Source organism: Zootoca vivipara, chromosome 10 (genome assembly GCF_963506605.1).
Source record: "Zootoca vivipara chromosome 10, rZooViv1.1, whole genome shotgun sequence".
Taxonomy (NCBI): Eukaryota; Metazoa; Chordata; class Lepidosauria; order Squamata; family Lacertidae; genus Zootoca; species Zootoca vivipara.
In genome coordinates this window covers 41,143,598-41,169,951 of record NC_083285.1, presented here as the reverse complement: position 1 = coordinate 41,169,951, position 26,354 = coordinate 41,143,598, and the positions used below count along the sequence as shown (strand labels likewise).

The following is a 26,354-nucleotide window of genomic DNA, read 5'->3' as shown; positions in this document are numbered from 1 at the left end:
ATACCAATGACAAACTTAGTTGGTCTCTAAGGTGCTACTGGAAGGAATTTTTTTATTTTGTTTCAACTACGTCAGACCAACAGGCTACCTACCTGTAACTAGATTTATCTCAGCCGCAATACAAAGCATATGGGCCACATTCATACATAACATGAAAACTGTTTATTGCAGCCTTCCCCAACTTGGTGCCCTCTAGATGTTTTAGACTACCAACTCTCAATTCAGTTACAAACAGCAGGGAAGGCTGGTTTATGATGGCATGTACAAGCTGGTAAAATCCCAAGCAAGCCCTGGTCTTGTGTTCCCCCCCACACCTCTTCCTACACAGCATGAAGACATTTGCTTTTGCTTTCAATGAATCTTGGGGGGGTGGTATTTTCAGGAACAGGGACTGTGGTTTATAATATACTCCAGTGCAGAGCTTTCCAAAGTTTTCAAGTTGGTGACACACTTTTTGGACATGCATCATTCTGCGACACAGTAGTTCAGTTTAACTGAAGGTTAAACTAATCCCTTTGAGCCCCACAAAGAGTGCAGGGAGCGTTTGTGCAACACACCTGCACACTGCAGCTGACAAACTAACGTGTTGGCTTGTTATTGTATATTCCAGGGTAATGTTGTTTACACTTCAGTCTGAAGAGAATTGTAAGGACGGCATCAAAAAATGATGCCAAATGTTTTGCTAAGAAATCTCTCCTCTCACCAGATCAACCTTACTCACGCCATCTCTTCCTATTTTACAGGGTTTTTTTGTGATTGCCATGAAGGTCCAATTAGAAGCAACTGTCAGTTTGAAGTCAAAGCTGATTCACCCAATAACAAACAAGCTGTGAATAGATAACAGCATGTTTAGTAGCAACCTCCCTGAAAAAAAGTTTAAACTGTTCTTGACTCAAGGTAATGAATTCCTTACCTAATGAATAACAAGAGCAATATCTACTCCTTTCTAACAGCAAAAATATTTGTCTTGAAAATTTTTCAGGATAGAAGCAGAAAACAAAGTCATAGTAACTGAGAAATAGACTTGCATATGCCAATTTCTCAAAGAAAATTTCTAAATACTATATTCACAAAATAGTTGTACAGTAATCAGAAGCATTCCAAATTGCTTTCTATTCAGCATATAATTCATTTTTCTGTTTACAGAATAAACTATAATTCCATTCATACGAAAGTATCTTTGTATGACAATAATTCATCAGCTTTTAGCAAAGATATTACTATACCATGCTTTAATGTTCACTTCACTGTTATCATTCATTCATTTATTTCAATGTATTTATACCCTGCTCTTCAGTCAATAAGGGTCACATAATTGCTTACAGATCAATAAAAACAATATGGTCTCTACCTATAAGTTTACAATCTAAGAAGACGTGATATAAGGATGTGGACAGGCTGCTTGGACGAGTGAAACCGACCACCTGTCTCCTTGACCCTTGCCCATCCTGGCATGGAGGGAGTCTTCCCAGACCCGCTGAAAGAGGCGGTCATTAAACCGCTTCTTAAAAAGACATCTTTAGACCCGGCAAATATGGCTAATTATCACCCAGTCTCAAATATTCAATTCTTGGCAAGGTGATTGAGCGAGTGGTGGCTGAACAACTCCAGGCATGCCTGGAATGAGCGGACCACTTGGATGCCTTCCAGTCGGGATTCAGGCCTCATCATGGGACTGAAACTGCCTTGGTCGCACTGGTTCATGATCTCCAGTGGGCTAGGGACAAAGGTGAGAGCTGTTTCCTAGTCCTGCTGGATCTCTCAGTGGCCTTTGAAACCATCGACCATAACATCCTTCTGGACCGTCTAGAGGGGTTGGGAGCTGGAGGCACTGTCATACAGTGGTTCCACTCCTTCCTCCTAGGCCGTGTTCAGAAAGTGGTGGGGGAGACCCCTGGGCTCTCACTTGTGGGGTGCCTCAGGGTTCTGTCCTCTCCACCATGCTTTTTAACATCTACATGCAGCCGCTGGGAAAATCATCAGGGGGTTTGGGCTGGGTGTTCATCAGTATGCGGATGATACCCAGCTCTACCTCACTTTCAAATCAGAACCAGTGAAGGCGGTGAAGGTCCTGTGTGAGTGTCAGGAGGATGGATGGCAGCTAACAGATTGAGACTGAATCCTGACAAGACAGAAATACTGTTTGTGGGGGACAGGAGGCGGGCAGGTGTGGAGGACTCCCTGGCCCTAAACGGGGTAACTGTGCCCCTGAAAGACCAGGTGCGCAGCCTGGGAATCATTTTGGACTCACAGCTGTCCATGGAGGCACAGGTCAATTCTGTGTCCAGGGCAGCTGTCTATCAGCTCCATCTGGTACGCAGGCTGAGACCCTACTTGCCTGCGGACTGCCTTGCCAGAGTGGTACATGCTCTGGTTATCTCCTGCTTGGATTACTGCAATGTGCTCTATGTGGGGCTACCTTTGAAGGTGACCCGGAAACTACAACTAATCCAGAATGCGGCAGCTAGACTGGTGACTGGGAGCGGCCGCCGAGACCACATAACACCAGTCTTGAAAGACCTATATTGGCTCCCAGTACATTTCTGAGCACAATTCAAAGTGTTGGTGCTGACCTTTAAAGCCCTAAACGGCCTCGGTCCAGTACACCTGAAGGAGCGTCTCCACCCCTATCATTCTGTCCGGACACTGAGGTCCAGCGCCGAGGGCCTTCTGGTGGTTCCCTCACTGCGAGAAGCAAAGCTACAGGGAACCAGGCAGAGGGCCTTCTTGGTAGTGGCACCCGCCTGTGGAACACCCTCCCATCAGAGGTCAGAGAGATAAACAACTACCTGACATTTAGAAAATACCTAAAGGCAGCCCTGTTTAGGGAAGTTTTTAATCTGTGATATTTGATGTATTTTAATGTTTGTTGGAAGCCGCCCAGAGTGGCAGGGGAAGCCCAGCCAGATGGCCAGGGTATAAATAATAAATTATTATTATTATTATTATTATTATTATTATTATTATTATTATTATAAAAGGAAAAGGCAATGGTGATGGAAGATAAAAATAAACAAATTTAGGCACCATTTTTTCTATTACAAAGTTATTATAATGGTCAGCTCTTTAGTCACTGAGAAACAGTCTGGTAACCAGACTTTCCTAGAAGTGGCTTTAATGTAGGTAGAAGCTGTTGAGGGTAGAGTTTTGGCTTTCTGGGATGTACTGTAGCTGGAATCTGCTGGTTTCTTGTTACTCTGCCTTTGGCAAGTTGGCTCACAGGGGCCCAGCTGATACCACCATCCACAGATTCTGCAGCTCTTCCTCATAGAGAGTTGGTTCCAAAAGTTTTGTTTGGGGGGGTGTCAACCTAGCTGGTGAAAACAATGGTGAGAGGAGATGCTGCTGCTTCTCTATCTCACAGGGCATATAAAATGGATGACAACTGTTAGAGTGGGAGGCTAGGCCCAGCTTGGCTGGTGAGACCAGAAGCATGTGGAACTGGCAGAGCCTCATTCTTGGCTTCTTCTTCTGTTCCTATAGGGCAGGTAGACCTCAATATTCCAAATTCCAGACAACAAAGGAAAACCAAATAAATAAATGTGTGTTGTCAAGAAGCAAAGATCCCACACATTTTCTTCATACTTAGTTGGTACTGGCTAATTTTGACTCATTGTGACAGGAACCAACCAAGTTTAAGAAACAAAACAAAACAACCTTCTGAGGGGTGGAGAAGAAAAATAGTAAGGAGAGGGGCTTGGTAAATTTCCAGCAGTTAGTGGTGAGAGGGGTACAATTCTTACTTCCCTGCACAGAATTAATTCAGCTGCAAAATATTGTTTTGTTTTCTTAAAGAACCAAGTACAACATCTATACTGCAGGAAGACATACAAGTCTCAGTCTCATTCACAATGTTTCAGTCTCAGTTTTTAATCATCTAGAAGATTCACAGCATCCTATGAAAGGTACATCCATTTGACCATACTAACTAGCAACTACTAATATCTGTACTGTATTCTTCTTTAATTTTCCCACTCTTATGTCAGAGGCAGTCAACAGTAGTAAGACTATCCCTGTCTGTGTAATGGAAAGTTAAGAGAGGCCAAAAATAGAAGGTTGACTCAGCATAATTCAATGTCTTTCTTGGAAGGTAGTTTTATTTAGTCATATCAGGATTCTAGACAGAAGCAACTCCAGGCTGTTGAAATACCAGTAAGGGAAGCAGGCACCAGTCTCATATGCTCCACAAAATCCAAAGAAAAAGCTCCAACGCATGCACATCCAAAAGTATCTAGCATTAGAGCTGACTCACATGAGAGGCACTATACAAGGATAGGCTAACACAAAAGATTCTTCAAGTAAGATTTTTATATGACAGTAAAAAGAATGTAACAACACACAAACATGTTGTTACAGCAAATGCTCTGAAGTGCTTTGCAGCTCAACAACAGCTATCCTCTCTGGTTGCAACTCCATTCACTGGTCTGCCATTTTAGTCTCTTGCCAATCTCTGGCACTCCAAATGTTTTAGGATTACATCTAATAATACTAATAGAGGAAGCAGGTACTAGAATTCAATTCACTCCTTCAAATGAGGAAAGGCAGAAACCACAAAAATCATGATCCTTTATGTTCTACTTTTAGCATACTTTGGCAGAAGTCCTAATTATTTTCCAAGAGGAAACAGGTTTTAAACTCTGCATGAGTAAATATTTGTCTTGTGGTTGACACTTGTAAACATAAAATCTGGTATTTGAAGCAAATTCTTTTTCCATAATTTGTTGTGATTTATTATATAATGGTGCTGCATCCAGTTCTTGCAGGTTACTTTTAAGTGGCAAGTGATTTTCACGATGCCTCTCTTATAAAGTGTTCTAGATCAAACCAGTGAACAGTCATTCTAAAATCATTTCCTTGTTCTTACCTGCATCAATGGCACACGGATAATGATATCGGAAAGAGCAGCCTTTGTTGTAGCAGCCTAGGGTGGCTCCTGGCTCCTGGCAATGAGAACATTTCTGAAAGAAATGGAAAGATAGAACACTAACTTGTATACAAACTTTTGATTTTACCCCATCCCTTTGTTTCCATCACATAAAAATTAATCTGCTCCTGTACTTCTAACAGCTGTAGACAAAAAGAAATTATGTAAGTGAATCTTGTGCCAGTGTTTTACAGACACCCAAACACACAGCTACAAAAGGCTTCATTTGCTTAATTCTTGTCTAGGCTTATTTAATAAAACTGATACCACACTTTTCCAAAATGAACAAGGGCAATATCAGAAACTGTTGTCAACCTTACTCAGTTGTCCATAGCTCACAGCTTCTCCTATTCCCAACCCCTATAGCCTAACGCCCTCTATGCCTAAAAGTTTTCAACTGGGCATTATTTAATAATAAGTATTTGTAAATACTGCAAACACATGGAGGATTATTCATTCTGAAACACTATCTTCTGACAATACTGTTTGTGCGCTTGTTTATCTAGCACTTTATTTATTTGCCTCATCCAGAGGTGCCAACTTGCATAAAATATTGGGGGGGAGGTGCAGGTAAGGCACCGCCTCGATCCTATGCACCCTAGGCGTGGCAGCCTTTCTAATCACAAGAGACGGCACACACAGTCCATTTACCTCTTTGGCATCAGTCCCTGCCCCCAAGCCTGGCAACAGAGTGGCAGTAGGCAGGAGGGGGAGCGTAGCTGGGGAGTGTGTGAGCCAGTGCCAGGCAGCAGCTGTGTTCCTCTGATGCACTTTTACAATGAAGTTTCAATGCCCATTAACTTGCCCCCTCAAATGTTTTATTGGGGGAGCTGGAGTGACCTGGGCTCCTAGCATTTGGTGTCCATGTCCTCATCCCTTGCTCACATTACAGTGGTACCTCGGTTTGCGACCGCAATCTGTTCCGCGGAGGCGGTTGCTCGCTGAAGGCACGCTTCTGCACATGTGCGAAGCGCCGATAGAACACTTCAGCGCACGTGCGAGCTGCACAGATCACTTCTGCGCATCCAACGCCATGGAACCCGGATGTAAACACTTCCGGGTCCGCGGCGGTTGCTCGCTGAGGTAGGCGTAAACCGAGGTTTGACTTTATTGTAAGAACAACTACATCTCTATGTCCATTAGCGTGTTTCCGGTTCCAACCTGCCTTAATGGAGACAGCCCCCACGACATTGCAGGGATTGAAGGCGGAGAAAAACAAGAGTGGTAGAGGGTAAATCATTCTTGGAAACTCATCCCAGGAAAGGGAGGAACGGGCTTCAGTTGCAGTCCGTCTTGTTACCTGGCTCTCGCTCCAGCATGGAAGCAGGGGGCAGGGAGGCACTGAGTGTAAAAGCACTTTGTATGGTGAAAACCCTCCCATGTCCCCATTAAGAAGCAGAGGTTCTTCTGCTAATTGGATTTTTAATTGGCTTTAAAGTCATACACGCTCCGAGAGAAGATGTTGTTATCAGAACTGCGGAATTACCCAGCTGCATTGATCTGAGGCTTGGAACTGGGGGGAAAAATTATTTGGTGTGGGTGGTAGATAGTGGAGAGGGGAGCCTCCAGTTTCCTGTTTACTTTGAGTTTCTTTATTAATGATTTGGCAACCATCTCCAGACATAAAATTTTAAAGATACAAAATGAAGTTGGATTGCAGTATGAAATAAAACTTGTGATTAAAAGAACAGTGAGCTGTGTGTGGTTTAAAGAGATGGGGGGCAGCTCTAATACTGGAATTGCTTACCTTCGAAAATTAAAGTGAATACCATCTCTACCCCCCCCCCCAAAAAAACAACAGAGAAGAAATACAATTTAAGTAGACTTTGGTCAAAATGCAGTCGTTTGGAGCCATGGACGAGGCAGGCATGGAAACTCTGATGGTCATTAACTAAAATGAAAGTACTCCAAGATCCCCTGCAGCAGAAGCTGTATCCCTCTTTCTTGGGCTGTGGAAATTTCTAGATGTTGACTGAATAGTGAGAAAGAGTGGACTGTTGGAGTATGTTGTTGTCTGGAAACAACAAGCAAGATGAGAGCACGATGGGAGGGAGCTAATGAGATATTTTGAGAATTCCCCAGGATTATAGCCCCATCCCAGTTATGTTGAGAGACAACAGCAACTGGAGGAATTTCAAGAATGGGACAGCAGATAAAGGTTAAGGATTTATAAGTGGATTTATTCAGACTGACACATGGCAGAGAAAAGGAAAATAATTAGAGCACCTCTTTTGAAATCCTATGGAAAGTTAGATAAGGTATTAACATGAATAGTAATCTCTAAAAATGCAGCTGTTATTTTAAGGATTAATATACCAGCTGAAATGTAATTAGATGTTAATAAAAAATATGAACTGCAGCAATACAAGAACTGGATAAAAAACACTGATCAAGGAGTGTGGGAAACCACTTTGATTAAACTGGATAAATTTGGAAATAATTGGAATTATCTTGATATTAACTGAAATCTGTATAACTGGCAAAACTGTGGTAATACTGGGTAAATATTGGAAAATTAATAAACATTCGTGATAAAAAAGTCTATTAGAGCAGGAATGGGAAAGCTTTTTCAGCCTGAGGGCCCTCCACTCTCAATACACAGTTATTTAAATTTTGTCTCTACTTCTCTTCCCCGCCACCAACCAATTTCTAGTTTTGAAAAAAGATCCCGTTCATATGAATAGGAGCTTTTTTTCCGAGCCTGTTTGCCACAGAGGGTGTTTACAATTTTCAGGGGTGCTGACACTTGGGGAAGGCTAACCCTTCTCTCCCTAGCTGTCACTTCCAAAAATCACTCCCCCAGTGCAGCAATTAGCCTCAGGAATAAAAGTCCCATTTGCGTGATTACTAGGATTACCCTCAACCACCTACACAAATGTACTTTCTAGTGAACTATAGCTCCACCGACTGTGCCCGGCAGAACTCATCAGCTACTGCTGCCAGCTTCCCTGCTGTCAAACAAGTCTCCAATCTGACAGATGCTGCTGCTTTCCACAGTCTACGAGCACCATAATAGCTCCAGCTTCTCCACCTCCTGGGACCTGAAGCCATCTGCTTCTTTCAAGAATGAATAGGGCACAAAGCTCCACAATCTTGGCAAAAAGAAAAGGAACATTTCCAGAAATGAAGCGACCTAACCCTTGCCTTATATAAGAGATTTTGACATTTAATTTCCAAGCACCACAACTTAAGAGTGACAACTATCCTCGACTTCCATTGCACTAACCTCTTTCATCAATCCCAGCAACTGGAATAGACTTTTTTTAAAAAAAGTATTTGCTTACGTAACAAAAACAAAACAATATATAACATCATAAACAAATAACTAATATATAGTAAAATGCACTGGTTGTATGTATGTTGTTCTCTAAAACACTTTTTCTTCCCTTATAACTGGAATTATCTTTTTTTGTTTACAGTCATCCACAGTGTGTATGGCCAGCAGTTGCCAGTTACATTCCTTTTATCCCATATTGATCTCTACAGCCACAACAGGCACTGTAACCTTCCAACAGTTTGACTTCACCCCAAAAGGCATTCCTGAGACAGACAGATGCCGACAACAACATGCAGTATTAGATACTCAAAATATTTAAGCGAATCACCAAATGGCACCTTTATCCTAGGTTACAGTCACCACAACAGAATGTCTAGGAGTCTTTTTTGTGGTGCAATTCATTATCATTATCATCATCATTAGTCATTTCTATGCTGCTTTATGTTTTAAAGAAAAAAATCTCAAAGTGGTTTACAACACAACAAAACATGAAATAAAACAATCCAGAATATAACAAATTCAAGTTTCAAGGAAAATATTTCAGATCCTTCTCTAAGTAACATTTTGCTTTCCCTATATTTATTTATCTACTTAATTTGTATAGTTGGCCCCTGCATATGAAAACAGGTACATGACTGTCTGTAGTGTCTCCAGCAGTGCAATGATTTTTATTTTAAATCTTCTTTTGAAATTAAATGTGAGGAAACTGGATTTTTTTAAAACTACCAGACTAGGGGTGAGGAACCTTCCAGAAATTGTTGGTCTAAACTCCTATTAATCCCAACCAGCATGGCCAATAATCTAGGGGCCAAAGGTTTTGGTCCCTATAAAAAAACTATAGCAAACACTGAAGCCTGCCAGCACTATTCAAAGTTTTGCAAAGCAAGCAACATTATGCCACAATCAGAATTTATGACAGCAACAGGAGAGCTACAGTTTCATGGCTCTAAAATGTTCTGCCCTAAGTGAGCCATAATCAAACAGCATTATATGGTACAAATTGTGAATCTCACAAGGCTGACTATGAACAGCAAGCACAATAGGTACCAACTTTCAATACATTCTGACAAGTACCTTGAGGAAAGTTCTTCCTCTTCAAACTACAGTACCTACATCTGATCCAAAAACCAAAGTGTGGAGTAAGGGATCACAATGGGTCAATAGCAAACCTAGACACCATCATATTAGGGAGCAGCGACAGAAACAAAAAATTAGACAGATATATATTTATTCATTCAATGTTTATCCCATCTTTCCTCCTGCAGGAACCCAGGACATTGTTGATCCAAACAAGTTAAATATATATGCATGTATTCTATTTTATTTATTATATTTATCCATTGCTTTTTACACAGAGATAATTAAACCACTGAGTCTAGGGCTTGCTGATCAGAAGGTCAGCGATTCGAATCCCTGTGACGGGGTGAGCTCCCGTTGCTCGGTCCCAGCTCCTGCCAACCTAGCAGTTCGAAAGCACGTCAAAATGCAAGTAGATAAATAGGAACCGCTACAGCGGGAAGGTAAACAGTGTTTCCGTGTGCTGCTCTGGTTCGCCAGAAATGGCTTTGTCATGCTGGCCACATGACCTGGAAGCTATACGCCGGCTCCCTCGGCCAATAATGCGAGATGAGCGCGCAACCCCAGAGTCGGTCACGACTGGACCTAATGGTCAGGGGTCCCTTTACCTTTACCTAAGTATCATAAAGCAACACAGCACAAAAAAATTAATACTGTGTTTATAAAAGGGCAAATCTTAACTTTCCCCTAAAGATGAGCACTAAAAAAGTAAAACAACAACCCATAACTCACTAACCTCCCAAGTAAAAATCAAAGGCCTGAGTAAATAGATTTAGCTTGGCACCATCAAGCAAGCAATGATGGTATCAGGTATGCTTCCCTAGGAAGAGCATTCTACAAATGGAGAGCCACCACTGAGATGGCCTGTTCTCATGCTGCCATCCTCCACACATCCCTCAGAGAAGGCACACAGATCTGGGTCTGATTAGGTTCATATAGGAATAGGTACAGGGGTCCTGAGATACAAAATGCCTTACAGATCAAACCCAGCATTTTAAACTGAGCCCATAAATGAATTGATAACCAGTGCAGTCATGTCAGAATTTGCATTATACTGGTATGCTCAGATTGCTTTATCTCAGTCAACCAAGTTATGAAGTAGCTGTAGTTGCCAACCATTTTCAAAGGCATCCCCATACTACAGTAATCTAACCTGGTTACCATAGCATAGAAAAAAAGAAACTAGCCTATCTGTGTTTTGATAGGGATGAAGCAGGGTTGCAGCTGGGACCACTTGTACTTCAAGCGACAGTAAAAGATCCAGATGTACCCTCAAGCAGCACACACAGCTGCTTCTGGGAATGGCCATCCATGTAGAAATGGAACCACTATAAAGCAGTACACCACCCAGTTTGGAAAGTCACTTCAGAAGAATACCATGGTGATGGTATTCAAAACACTAAGAAATCAAGGAGAATCAACAGGACACAATCCCCCTGTCTGTCTCCCAAAAAATGCCATCATAGCAAGTGACCAAATTGCTTTGTTTCTGTGCCAAAACTGCAACTGAAATTGTTCTAGAAAATCGGTCTCATCCTAGAGCATGGATCTGGCCACTGGCCACTGACCACATGCTCAAGAACCTTACCCAAGAAGGGAACATTAGTGACTGACTGGTAATTATTTAAATTTCCCGAAACTATGGAGGAATGGCCTTCCCATTCTAAAGGAATGGCCCTTGGGCAGGCAGGAGCTACCCACTCTCCCAATGAAGCATAAATCATCTCCCTGGCCCAGTAAGTGGCTTCTGTTTGGAAGTCTTCATCAGGCATGAATGTTAAGGGTGAAGAGAACAAGTGATCACCTGAACCAATCTAAGTACCTTGTCCACATCCTCAAACCATACTACAGTGGTACCTCAGTTTATGAACACAATTGGTTCCAGAAGTCTGTTCATAAACTGAAGCGAACTTTCCCATTGAAAGTAATGGAAAGTGGATTAATCCGTTCCAGACGGTCCGCGGAGTAACCGTTCATAAACTGAAGCGAACTTTTCCATTGAAAGTAATGGAAAGTGGATTAATCCGTTCCAGACAGGTCCGCGAAGTACTTAAACTGAAGCGTTCATAAACTGAAACATGGGTGTAATTGGTTCCGGAAGTCTGTTCATAAACTGAAGCGTTCATAAACTGAAGCGAACTTTCCCATTAAAAGTAATGGAAAGTGAATTAATCCGTTCCAGATGGGTCCGCGGCGTTCATAAACCGAGGTTCCACTGTAAATGAAACCCATCCAACACATCAAATTTAGACCGTGCTCTGGAGACCTCTTGAGATCCATCTGCTACAACAGCAGAATCTTAGCAGACAGAAGCAATTTTATCCTTTGCAAACAAATCATAGCAGTCTACCAAAATCTATTCCACTTCCTTTGGGCCAGAGTTTTAGGCCCCTTACTACCCAGAAAAGCTCCACCAGGTGGCATAATGAGGATGCAACTGAAGCAGTAAAGTATGTCTTCTTTTCTGCCTACACTACCACTTAGAAGGCTCATTAATGAGCATTCACTAGTGTTTGGTTACATACGTCTGAACTGTTCCTCCACTTATGCTCAAGCCACCTCACAGCTGGTTTCATTGCCCTTAGTTCTGGTATACCAAGAAAGCACACAAGCTGTATAAAACAAGAGAGGGTGCTCAGGAGTGATTGTGTCAACAGCCCAGGTTCATCCCAGGTTCCACAGATCAACTAAGACTTTGACTGGAGGACAAGTCATATTAGCTGAAACATTCTCCCAGGAGGACAGCTGGATCTGCCTGGAAACACAATGGATCCAACAACTTCCGAGGGTGGACCATACTAAAAGGTATCAACTGATGTGGAGGAAGAAAGCAACGGAAAGTTTTAATCTCAAGAGATGGTGATCTGGTATTAATATGCCCCACTCTAAGGTGACCCTCTTCCTGCCTGGTTGAGAAGACTAGATCCAGAAAGTAGCCAGCCACATGCATTAGACTGATCGCATGTTGGAACAACTCCACAGTAATCATGGTGGTCATGAAGTCCTGAGCTGCCTCAGATTTAGTAGTATTGGCATGAATGCTGAAGACTCCCAGAACCAACAGTTTGGGGCTCCCCCCCCCCTCTGAGGTCACTTCTGACAGCTATGGCAGAGAGATGCTGGGTAGTGAGGCAGGTAAGCCAGGTACAACACTAGGTATAAACACTCTAGATCCCCACTCAAGCCTGAAGAGAGGAATGGAAATCCTATAAACTACAGCCAACACATGAGAACTCAAAAATATAGGACACCAGACTACATTTTTAACAAGGTCTCCTGCTAGGATCTGCATTGGCCCAACTCTTAATCCCCAACACTTTCTATCTAATGTTGAATGAACAGAAGGCAACTTGTACAATTGAATTGTCTCTTCCCCTATCCCCAAGTTGTACCCCCAAAAAGCCTCTGCAGTAAGTGGGAAGACCTACTGAATATTTTTTGCTATGTCTTCTTAGCAACTGCAATGGGAGGACAAATTTTGTACTGTTCACACAAGGTTCCTGATTTCAAACTATTCCTCCTCCCACAACAGCAGCACAAGACACAGCCCACAATGTTCAGTGGTTGCCCCTGACCTGGAGAGGCTGTGTGTGTGTGAGAGAGAGAGATCAGAGGGAGGGTGGAGAAAGATTGATTTTGCAAGCTGTCTTCTGCTCACGCACTGTTGGATAGAACCTAGTGGTGATGTTTTCCCTTCATATTCTCATAGTCTAGAAGAACTGACAGGCTAAAAATGTAATTCTACCTTCTACAAAATACCTGTCCTTTTGTTATACTAAGTAAATTGTTTATATATATATATATATATATATATATATATATATATATATATATATATATACATATACATACATACACACACACACACACACATACATATATATATATATACACACATATATATATATATACAGCATATATATACAGCATATGTAGCAGAATTTTTAAAAATATGCAAACAGGATGTACATAAACTATAAAGGCCACAGAACCACTTTACACTAAATAAAAATATTGCCTTAGTATGCTCAGCACTGGTTACTAAGGGATACTTCTAAATACTAATGTGGGTAAAGAAAGAAAAACACTATGACATCACAATCAGCTGTCATTCTAATGTGATACATCTAGAGATGTGAAACAGACCAAAGGGCATACAAGTTGACAGGAAGAGGTCAGCAGAAGCAGTGGTAGACAAACTACACACTGCTGAGGAGATTGTTGCTTGACCAGGCAACAGACTATCTGAACCATTTTTCACTGTGTACCTAGCTTCATGACCCCACAATACTGCAAGAATCAGAAACACTGAAGTGCAATGTAACAGCATCTCAGCTCAGCTTCACAGGTAAGGAAGAGTTTGATAATCCCAAACGAGTCTAATGTGTTGCTACATTGTTTATGTCTCTAACACTACGCTGAACTACAAGTCTACTACCGTAAAAATGACTTAGAGAAGGATTCCTCTAATAACTATTTTTCAACATTACACAATACCACTGAGAAAGTACAGAGGCATACAGATGCATTTCCTTGAAGGACCTTTGTAATATTTGAGTTGTGATGCTCAACACAATAAGGGGCACCAAAATGAATGATGAGCCAAGCCCTCACTGGTCATACTGCATGCAATAACTTGCTGCTCAGTATACAATCTGACACTACTGGAAATAATAGCATCTGAGTTTATATGAGTGCTCTATCTGTGGTGGCTTATTCAACACAGATGAATAAGCCACCTGATAGACTAGTGTAGTCAACAAGTGTGAACAGGCTCTCAAATATTTTTTTATAGAGGTAATAGGCAATTTTTCTGAGTTTGCCAAGGAGCCCCAACATTTTCAAATCTCTTCTTGCATAGGCTCAGCCCTTCATCCTATGCTTCAACCAAATGTTTCCTAGGAAACTTAAAAAAAAAATCTACTCAGCTTGTAGGGTATCTTTCAAAGTAATGGTTTCTGAGTGGAAGTGCCTATTATTCCCAGAAACAATATTTCAATAACAGCTGAGCTAGATGTGAACTTTCACCTGCATGCCCCAGGCAATTAACGCTTGAGATTTATTACATAAAAACCAATACAACTGAAGTATCTTAATCGGAGCAAAGGAGCAAAATAGATACCTTAGGGAAACAACAGCAGAGTTCTAGGAGGGTGTGTTTAAGTCCTTTTTAAATGATGAGGAAGGAGGCTGGTAATCTGTAATGTGTTTCTTATTGATTCACATTTTGGGACTCATTACAGCAAACGTCAGATTGCCTTTCCCATTACCACCTGGTAAAAACATGGCTATTACAGGAAGCTTTTGATAGTGGGTACTGTAACTTGTAACTCCTTGCTATGCTTTTGATTACTGGTACAGTATTGCTGTTATTACTGTCTGCTGGTTTGTGTTTGGGTTTATTGCTAATTGTTATTGTTGTTTTACTGTGCTTCTGGATTGCTTTTAATTACTTGCATTGTTACCTGTCTTTGATTTTATTTTATTTTAGGAAAGAAAAGGGGGATGGAAGTTTTACAAATAAATACAGTTGACTTGCAACTTACATGCATTTAACATGTGCAATTTCAACCTTATGCTGTTGAAGACCAGTTGAAATTGCAATTTCAGCCAGTTGAAATTGCACAAATTAAATGCGCAGAAGACACAGAGTGCTTACTGGGCTCTGGGAGGCTCTCGCAAGATAAGACAACCTCAAAAGAGCCAGCTAGAGCCCAGCAAGTCAGGCAGATAACTAAATCACTTGTGCTGCACTATGTTTTTACGGGCCACTTTCTGGTTTTTAAGGGTTGTTTTGACTATATGTGACTTCAGCTTTACACAATATCCCTGGAACAAAACCCATGTGTAAGATGCAAGTCAACTGTAATACAATACCTATAATATTGCACATACCCCCCTATCTATCTCTTCATGTTTAATTTTACAAACTGTCCTACATCTAAAGTGACAGCAGATGGCAGCAACCTTCTTGAAATGCAAAATACTGAATTAAGCCAAGGATTTTCCCTTCTTTGGTTTAGGAATCTCCTTACAGCATACAGCATTACAGTTACAGATTCTACAGATTCACACTGTGATCAGACTTGGCCTTTCTGCTCTAAAAGTGCTGAAAGTCCTTTGGCTAGAACTCCAAAAAGGGAGGCAAAAGTAAGAGAATAGATACAGTAACTGGTTAACAGGCCTCTTCCTTATACAGTAATACATTCCAGAAGCAAAAAATGCAAGTCAGCTAGAGTGCTTCATATGCTATATATTTAACAGGTATGCATTACAGAACACAATGCATAACTGTAATTTGAAGCACATAAATACGTACATCTATTGACTTGTCCACCACAACTAACACCTGCTGATAAAATGCTATTTTTCCCAAACTGAAACACTGTTGCATAAAATGTCATCTGGAAAGGGCCATGAAAGCAGAATTCATTTCAAAAAAGAGGGGGTGCTGAGTTCATTCACAAGATACAGACAGCATGACAAGGTTCTATATGGCAGAATTCTAGACTGATGTGCACATAACATTCCTGAAGTGATAAGAAAACAGAGTTGTCCAGGCAACTATTTATGCCTCAGAAATTTAGAGTGTAACATTTGGGATTTGGAATATTAAAAGTTAATCAAGGACTGGGAGCAGGACAAAGAACAGGTCTCAGATATTCCAGACCTACAGTCTATTGCTCTTATTCCTTCCTTCAAGAGAAAAATTACTTGAAGTAATCCATCTTTCACTCACTTCCCCCAAAAACAGAATATTAGTTGATACCTTTGCTGCCCCATCTTTAATGTTATTGTTACTGTAACTATTCATATGCCACCTTCCAGCCAAAAAAACCCCACCCCCTGGCAACAACACACAAATATAACATTGAAGCACCAAAAAATGGACTTTGCAAAATATGGAACAAAATCTTAATGTTTCAAAAATATTAAAAACAAAATGCATTCCTGTTTCTGCCAAAAAGGCAAAGAGCAGTCCCTAGAAAGATATGAGAGAGAGCTATAGTAAATATTTAAGCAATAGGTCCTCTTTCAAGGGTCTCAGGCAAGGGGATGGGGCAAGGCAGGAAGAAACATTTACCTCTTGATGGTTCCAGCACATTCTCCCTGAAGGCAGTTTTGGAAGGCACTACTGAAAATACATTAAATTAAATTTTGATTTCTGCAGGGGAAGATTTGAATGCTAAAGCTTTGAGAGCTAGAAATTCTTCTTCATAGCATGAGTTTGCATAGTACGTTATTCATGTGATAATTACAGTTATCACTGGTTGACCTGAATGTGTGAAATTGCTGTCATCAATTATCACATGACTTACCATCCAAGATCCTTGCCTCATATGCTTTAAATCTATTTTAATTTCTCTGAAAATCAGAGTACATGTTGCCAAATTAATCCCTTAAGGAAACAGGAAGTTTACAGTATATATAAAAGCAGTACTACAATCACCTATTTCCAAAAAGCTGCTTGTCTGTTAGTGAAATAATACCGTGTTTCTCCTAAAATAAGACGTGCCTCTAAAATAAGCCATGGCACGATCTTTTGAAGGCCAAAAAATGTAAGACATCCCCCCAAAATAAGACGTGTTGGGGGAGCCAGCGGGACGACCCAGGGTGAGCCGGCAAACGCAGCAGTGCGCGCTGCGCCGAGCCCCAGCACAGCGGGAGCCCCAGCACAGCGACGCGCGGAGCTCCGGCTGAACGGGCCGCAGGACCCGTCAGCGAGCGGCGCGCAAAGCCGCAGGACCCGGCAGCAGCCCCAGCCGCGCCGCGCTGCACTGCGTGAAGCCCAGGGACCCAGCAGCGGGTCCTGGGGCTTCGCGCGGCACGGCTGAGGCTGCTGGCTCCTGCCGGGTCCTGCGGCTTTGCGCGCCGCCCGCTGCCGGGTCCTGCGGCTTCGCGCGCCGCCCGCTGCCGGGTCCCTGGGCTTCACGCGGTGCGGCGCGCGAAGCCGCAGGACTCGGCAGGAGCCGGCAGCAGTCCCAGCCGCGCCGCGTGAAGCCCAGGGACCCGGCAGCGGGCTCAGCGGGCGGCGCACGAAGCCGCAGCACCCGGCAGGAGCCGGCAGCAGCCCCAGCCACGCCGCACCGCACCGCGTGAAGCCCAGGGACCCGGCAGCGGGCGGCGGGCGGCGCCGCAGGAGCCAGCAGCAGCAGCCTCAGCCGCGCCGCACGAAGCCCCAGGACCAGGCAGCGGGCTCAACGGGCGGCGCGCGAAGCCACAGGAGCCGGCAGCAGCCGGCAGCAGCCTCAGCCGCGCCGCGCTGCGTGAAGCCCCAGGACCCAGCAGCGGGCGGCGCGCGATGCTGCAGGACCCGTCAGGAGCCGGCAGCAGCCACAGCCGTGCCGCATGGAGCCCTGGGACCCAGCAGCAGGCTCAGCGGGCGGTGCAAGAAAGCCCCGTACCATACGTAACAATAAGACATCCCCCGAAAATAAGCCGCGATGTATTTTTTTAAAAGAAAAATAAATATAAGACGTGTCTTATTTTAGGAGAAACATGGTATTAAGCCAAGCAGACAAAGCCAAAGAAAAGTCAACTGGCTGCTTAGGGACCATGCATTTCCAGTATTCTGAGATTGATAACTGATAAATCCATCAAGATTCAGTAACAATAAACCTTGGATTTGGCAAACAGAAACACAATGCAGGAAATTAAAGAAACTCAGGGCCTGTTATTGTTGGTACTTGACTGCTGGTATTCTACCCCAAGTAAAACCATTCCTCATTGCAAGGAAAAGTACCAAAACATTAGAAGATGTCTGAATGTAATATCTTTCTAACTTTGCAACACAGCTGTCAAGTTTTCCCTTTTCTCGCAAGGAAGCCTATTCAGCATAAGGGGATTTCCCTTAAAAAAAAGGGAGAACTTGACAGCTATGCTCTGAAAGAGACACCCGTTTTCTAGAAAAGGAGAAAACAGAGGTATGGCTGAACACACACACACACACACACACACACACACACACACACCAATTGCAGTCATCAGCAGTCGTTAACAGCCATCTACAGGTTTACCACTCCCATCAGCCCATCACCCATTCCCACCCACCACCCACCACCCTCTGTATATACATAAGAGTCTGGCTCTTCTGTTTCAAGTGTATCTGAAGAAGTGTGCATGCACACGCAAGCTCATACCAAAATAAAAACTTAGTTGGTCTTTAAGGTGCTACTGAAGGAATTTTTTTATTTTACACCATCATAAGATTAGTAATAAAACCACACCCACCCACTCACAGCTTTACTGCGGTCCATTGACCCAAACTATAAACCATAGCCTGTAACTTTTCTATATATATTAGCTGGTGTGGTAAGAAAGTACTGTATGTTGATATACAAAAACTACCTAAACACTCACCAGTACAATGTGTTACAAGCTGTAAATATCCCTCCTAATGGTTATTAGCTTCTCCCTTCATCTAATGATCTAATCATTTTCTTGCAACACTCTCCTAGATTTCCCTTCTCTTCTTACTTTTGCTTTCTGTTCCTCTGCACTCACCACAGTTTACTACACCTCCCTTATCTGTGCTGGCAGAGAGTTATGGCATCCTGGCTACCACTGACCTTGCCACTCAGTGTATAGAGGAATTACCCTGCCTTGTCTCAGGTAACTAACTGATTGCTCAAGGAACCATTTTAGGCATCATCATGCCTAATTCCTATACAATTCCCTGCTTATGTAGCTAAAATGGCAAGAGCCAGGAACAAAAAAACCTTAAAAAACCACCAACCTAATAAGGACTATGCATACTTAATACCCACAGAATGCTGGTTGGCAGTTGAGGGGTGTGTGGAATGAAAAATCGGGGTGGTGGGGAGAACGGAGTGGCTGGAAATGACACAGATATATATATATATATATATATATACACACACACACACACACACACACACACACACACACTCAACACTTACTCTCTTGCTTTGAAAGTTCTCTCTCTCTCTCTCTCTCTCACACACACACACGTGTATCTGACGAAGTGCATGCACACGAAAGCTCATACCAAAATAAAAACTTAGTTGGTCTTTAAGGTGCTACTGAATGAATTTTTTTATTTTACACAAAATTTTGTTTGCAAGGCCCCACATGTGCACTATATGCTACTTCCAATTCCACTCCCCTAGTGCTGCTGCTTATGTAGCCAAAAGCACACCACCCACACAGTGGGTTGCAGTAATCTAATTAACATTTGCATAAGTATGGAAATGTATTTAGGAAAAAACTGTAAAAGAACAAAACCCCAAGAAAGAGGCCCAATGATGGTTGAGCTAGCTCAGTGTTCACAGAATGCATGCTGACTCAGGGTGTGTGTGTGTATGAAAAAATGGGGGGGGGGGTGGAATCAAATGGCTAGAAAAGGACAGAGGGGCACCATCTTATTGGCAATTTAAGCAAAACTATGATTTAGGGCAAATGTGTGTGCATGGCCTGGCTCTGTTTGTCATTGGAATTTGGGCTTATGGTTTAGCTCCCTGCAGCTTAAAGCTGTAACCAAGGTTTTCCTATATTCTATGGCTTAGAATATACAGGAGGCAGCAACGAAAACCATCCCAAGGAAAAGGAAATGCAAGAAAGCAAAATGGCTGTCCAACGAGGCCTTACAAATAGCGGAGGAGAGGAGGCAAGCAAAATGCAAGGGAGATAGGGAAAGATACAGGAAACTGAATGCAGATTTCCAAAAAACAGCAAGGAGAGACAAGAGGGTCTTCTTAAATGAGCAATGCAAAAAAATAGAGGAAAACAATAGAATGGGGAAAACCAGAGATCTGTTCAAGAAAATTGGAGATATGAAAGGAACATTTCGTACAAAGATTACCATAATCAAGGACAAAAGTGGTAAGGACCTAACAGAAGCAGAAGACATCAAGAAGAGGTGGCAAGAATACACAGAGGAATTATACCAGAAAGACATGGAGGTTTCGTACACCCCAGGTAGTGTGGTTGCTGACCTTGAGCCAGACATCTTGGAGAGTGAAGTCAAATGGGCCTTAGAAAGCACTGCTAATAACAAGGCCAGTGGAAGTGATGATATTCCAGCTGAACTATTTAAAATTTTAAAAGATGATGCTGTTAAGGTGCTACACCCAATATGCCAGCAAGTTTGGAAAACTCAGCAATGGCCAGAGGATTGGAGAAGATCAGTCTACATCCCAATTCCAAAGAAGGGCAGTGCCAAAGAATGCTCCAACTACCGCACAATTGCGCTCATTTCACACGCTAGCAAGGTTATGCTTAAAATTCTACAAGGCAGGCTTAGGCAGTATGTGGACCGAGAACTCCCAGAAGTGCAAGCTGGATTTCGAAAGGGCAGAGGAACCAGAGACCAAATAGCAAACATGCGCTGGATTATGGAGAAAGCTAGAGAGTTCCAGAAAAACGTCTACTTCTGCTTCATTGACTATGCAAAAGCCTTTGACTGTGTCGACCACAGCAAACTATGGCAAGTTCTTAAAGAAATGGGAGTGCCTGATCACCTCATCTGTCTCCTGAGAAATCTCTATGTGGGACAAGAAGCTACAGTTAGAACTGGATATGGAACAACTGATTGGTTCAAAATTGGGAAAGGAGTACGACAAGGTTGTATATTGTCTCCCTGCTTATTTAACTTATATGCAGAATTCATCATGCGAAAGGCTGGACTAGATGAATCCCAAGCCGGAATTAAGATTGCCAGAAGAAATATCAACAACCTCAGATATGCAGATGACACAACCTTGATGGCAGAAAGCGAGGAGGAATTAAAGAACCTTTTAATGAGGGTGAAAGAGGAGAGCGCAAAATATGGTCTGAAGCTCAACATCAAAAAAACCAAGATCATGGCCACTGGTCCCATCACCTCCTGGCAAATAGAAGGGGAAGAAATGGAGGCAGTGAGAGATTTTACCTTCTTGGGCTCCTTGATCACTGCAGATGGTGACAGCAGTCACGAAATTAAAAGACGCCTGCTTCTTGGGAGAAAAGCAATGACAAACCTAGACAGCATCTTAAAAAGCAGAGACATCACCTTGCCGACAAAGGTCCGTATAGTTAAAGCTATGGTTTTCCCAGTAGTGATGTATGGAAGTGAGAGCTGGACCATAAAGAAGGCTGATCGCCGAAGAATTGATGCTTTTGAATTATGGTGCTGGAGGAGACTCTTGAGAGTCCCATGGACTGCAAGAAGATCAAACCTATCCATTCTTAAGGAAATCAGCCCTGAGTGCTCCCTGGAAGGACAGATCGTGAAGCTGAGGCTCCAATACTTTGGCCACCTCATGAGAAGAGAAGAATCCTTGGAAAAGACCCTGATGTTGGGAAAGATTGAGGGCACTAGGAGAAGGGGACATCAGAGGACAAGATGGTTGGACAGTATTCTCGAAGCTACCAACATGAGTTTGACCAAACTGCGGGAGGCAGTGCAAGACAGGAGTGCCTGGCGTGCTATGGTCCATGGGGTCACGAAGAGTCGGACACGACTAAACGACTAAACAACAAACAACAACATGGCTTATGATTTGTCCAGGAGAGATAAACTATGAATTCTCTGGATGACAGGGAAGCAGAACAGGCCAGGGAGGAGTAAAGCAGCCACAATCCTCCCTTTGGAGCCTACATATTTGCATTAAGCCATGGTTTGGCTTGTTCTTTGAATAGGTAATTTCCTGGTCTCACTGAGGACCTATTTTTTATGTCATGTCCATGATACCTGAGACTGAGCACCAGTGAGGTTACACCACACCCACAAACAAAATAAATGAAGACTGAGCATGCTCAGCAAACACAAAATTTTGACTGATAGTTGAGGGGGGAAATTGAAACATGGCTGGGATCCTGAGTATACACACAGCAACTTTTTTTGACAAGGCCTTACTTATTAGAGTATGAATTCCTACACCCATAATTGTTGTTAAATTTAATTCTTCCACCTAAGACTGATGAATTTTTGAATGACACCTGCAGATCCCAATCAGCTGAAAGGTCTCATTCAACTTTCCCCAGCTCACTGCCTACAAATCTCATCTGTCCCAGCCAGCATGGCCAACGGTCAGGGCTGATGGGAATTGTAGTAGTCCAACAACATCTGGAAGGCACCAGATTGGGGAATGCTGATCTAACGAATAGCCTTTATATTTCACTAACCCAACTTTATCCAGCTGGTTGGAACATTTCTGCATTGTCCTTTCCCTTAAGATAAGACACAGGAAATAAATATATGGAACTCTTTGTTTATTTTTACAAACACAAACGTAAATACCAGTCAGTACCTTCCACTGGAAGGCCTGCCCACTTTGTATCCTTACGTTAAATGCAGGGAATACAGAGATGAAATTCTTAATGTGTGCAAATCTGATTCAGTAGCTGTGTCTTCCATTGGGAGGCCAGCCTAGACATTCCCACAGAGAAGTGCCCAAAGGTAACAGAAATTTACTCCCATCACTTACCCCACTGTAATGTAATATCCTTTGATTATATGTTAGTGATGTCATTCTATCTGAAAATTACCTGACCCTGTGAGGCTAAATTTGCTTTTCACTGGATTGTGTAAGGGAGATTGCATGTTCTAATAAATAATGCCATGTTCTCCTGTAATCATTAATATTTACAATGTATGATTAGATTATGGGACATTAAGAAATAAATTGTATTGTTTTCAACCATGTATATCTGAGTACAGTCTAAACTGTGCATATCTAAGAGCCATGACAGCATATTAGCTAACATTTTTCTTTGTCGAAACAAAATAAAAAAATTCCTTCCACCAGCACCTTAAAGACCAACTAAGTTTTTTATTTTGGTATGAGCTTTCGTGTGCATGCACACTTCTTCAGATTTTTCTTTGTGTTCTATTTTCTTATATGACTGATTTTATATTAACTTGTCTCTTAAATAAGAATTTTCCTTTAGTAATATGCTTGAGTTTTCCTTTAGGATGTTGGAAGCTCTACCCCATATTACATAAATCTCAACCCATTTATGCTCCTAGGCTACTTCTTTATAAAGCTGTCCAGTGATAAACAGGAAACAAGTGTCTTGAATTCATGTCATTCCCAAGTATTTCAGTTTGTTAGGTATGCCTTATCTCCTTGCACCTAAATCCGTAACGAAAGTGGTGACTGCTACCCTGAGTTCAGGTGCCAATGTGGCAAGCTAGTTACCTACACCTATTCTTGTGTGTTCCCTCATTAGTGAGCCAGAGCTTAACATGTATTAAAGGCTCAACTACCGTAGACTAGTCCCTTGTTCACCGCTTTGCAAACTGTGTGTCACGACACGTTAAGTGTGTCGGCTGCAGTGTGTAGGTGCGTTGCGTGAATGCTCCCCACGTACCTTCTGGGGCTGGAAAGGGGTTAGTTTAACCTCCGGTTTGCTAGTAAAACTGAATTACTGTGTCACAAAATGATGAATGTCTAAAAAGTGTGTCTCCAACATGAAATGTGTAGAAAGCTCTGCTCTAGTTAATAACAACTGGCTAGACTAAAGCAACACAAAACTGGGATGACACTATTTAAAAAGGAAAAAAAGCCCCAGATACGTTCCTCTCCTTGGAAGTAAATTTTAACATGCATAAGATTGGTCTGCACAGCTGCAATCTTAAGCAAATTTACAGCACAATCCTATACATGTTTTCTGAGAAGCAACTTTGAGACTCGCTCCCACCCACTCCCAGGTAAGTGTGTATAGTGTGCTGTATTAAGAAGTAAATCCCACTAAACCCAATGAGACCCATTCCCAAATAAGCATGCTTAGGTTCCAGCTGTAATAAATATTCCACTTAGACTCATATCTTTCTCATGAAGACTGGGTAACCTTTTCAGGCATTCCCTTGCAGAAAAATGGTGAGGGTCACACAAAAGCCAAATGTATGGGTGAGTCTCCCTTCTCTCCCTCTCCCCTTCAATCAACTATTAACTCTAACTCTCTCTCTCTCTCTCTCTCTCTCTCTCTCACACACACACACACACACAGCATCAATCCATCATCCCCTTCACTCATTCAGTGACCTGTTTCTGCCACACATGGCAGGGACAAATAGGGGAGATATAGCTTGGAGGAGATCAAACTGAGGAACAATATGATTCTTACACACAAAATAGTAATGTTCTCTGGATCTTGCTTTCTCAGTGCTCATTAATTGATTCAATCTAGAGTAGCCCTCAGCCCTGGGGAGGAAGGCCAGGCTTGGTCCTGGAGATCTCCCACCCTCAGCTAGGCCTCATCACTGCCCTCCTTGTGTGCTGGCTAACAGAAGCTCCCATTCAACCAGAACAGATGTTAGGCATGCTTGCTGGGAAAGGAGATGGAATGGGCTGTTTGAAATGTCACACCTAATACACCTTGGTAGAGCATCAAGCAAACACTCTACCACTGTGAGCTGTGGCTGGAAGCAGTAACTGGTGCTGTATTAGAGAGCTGGATAGATCATTCAAAGGCTGGCAGGGCAAAAGGCAAGGGAATCATTCTGTTGTGCCAACTGGAGGGCAATCAGAAATAGGTACTTTTCAGCAATACTGTACTTTTGGCAGCAACACTCGTGACAGGTTTCAGTGACAATATTAGCACAGCCACAGCTTTTGCAGAGGAACTGACACCAAACCTAGTAGCAGGGGTAAAAATGGTGGCACAGATTGCCCACATGTGGTCTAGTGACCACTCCTTGTACCTGCCCGTTCTAGTACAAATTAAAACAAAGGAGGAAAAAACATGAATTCTTCCTACATCATTTCGGTGTCGGTGTGTGTGTGTGTGTGTGTGTGTGTGTGTGTGTGTAACCAATTAAACACAAGAAGTGAATAGAAATCTTTGTATCTGTCAGATATATGTCTGAGCTGCATATTTGGCATTTTACACACCTCAGATCAAAATCTGACATTTGCATAATAGAAACATTCCCCAACATGTATTTTAAGAATACAAGACAGTAAGTTGGTGGGGAAATCCTATATGTGTATCTCTAGATGGATGGATGTTGTCCTGTCGACTTCTGGCTTTGGTTCAGCCCACAGTTGGCAAGTAGCCACAGAAGGTAATCCACAAGGGAATATAGCAGTCAGGCTGAAAAACATTACCCAATAACGTTAAGCCACTATACCCACATACAGAATTCATGTTTGACTGCTCAGTTGACTGGTATCTCAACCCTAACACCCATGTTGTACTATGCCTCAAGTCCTTTAAACCCATTTTTCCTATGTTCTATATCATGCAGTGATAAAACCGAATTTCAGGAACCTTTTCTTCTTATGAAGGGGTGGTATATAAGGAATATGATGTTTTATTTAGCAACAGATCTTGGAATATTCTGGTTTTAAATTTGCCTGTACCCCAAATGTCATGTCTAGTTCTCCTTTGATAGATTTTCACACAAAAATATCTTAAATAATTTATATTTAGTACAAATGGGATAACACTGCAGTTGGCACACTCCTGGATGTCATTAAGTGTTAAATTCCTCCACACACCAAGTTTAAGGCTACAGTTCTACAAGCTGGCATTAAGCCAGCTAAAGGGCTATAGGAAGCAACGTAAGTGCTGATCTGCTGGCAGAGTGGGCAGCTTGCCAACACAACAGCACTTATGCCACTAAAGCACTTCGGTACACCCACAGAAAGCTCTGCAGGCAGGTATGTCCCATTGGTGGCATTCCACCAGACATGGGAGGCATCAACAAGGGGGGGGTGTGGAAGGAGCTGTCCAGTCTGGCTACATATCGAAAAACTCAGGGATGCACCAATAGAAGCTGACAGACACTTAAATTTAGTTGCCATTGTCCACCAATATAGGCCTGAAAAGCGAAGAAGCATTTGTTTGGGGGCATTTGCCAAATTCATCTGGGATTATGTGTATTTACAGAGGAATATTATCCTTCTCCAAATTTTGGACATTTGCCACAATATATCTATGTAATCTGTGTATTAAAAGGACTGGAGATTCCAGCTAGAGAAATTTACTTTATTTGGTATGAATAACAGCAAAATCAGCCTTAAGGAGAGTTACACCAATCTTTTAAAAACAGTAACATTTGACTCCAGGAGTAACTCCATATGTGTACTATTCATATTACCACTTCAAACAGGAGTAACCTACTACTGC

General features: G+C 42.4%; 1 protein-coding gene across 3 annotated transcripts in view; it reads right to left on the bottom strand.

Moving 5' to 3' along the window:
* The window catches only part of TCF20 (transcription factor 20), a 144,086-nt gene that overhangs the window by 10,921 nt on the left and 106,811 nt on the right, over positions 1 to 26,354 (bottom strand). For all 3 annotated transcript variants that reach the window (XM_060279783.1, XM_060279784.1, XM_035128489.2), the window contains one exon: positions 4,865 to 4,958. In XM_060279783.1, coding sequence (XP_060135766.1) covers positions 4,865 to 4,958 — 94 coding nt within the window. The remainder of the gene's footprint in view (positions 1 to 4,864; positions 4,959 to 26,354) is intronic.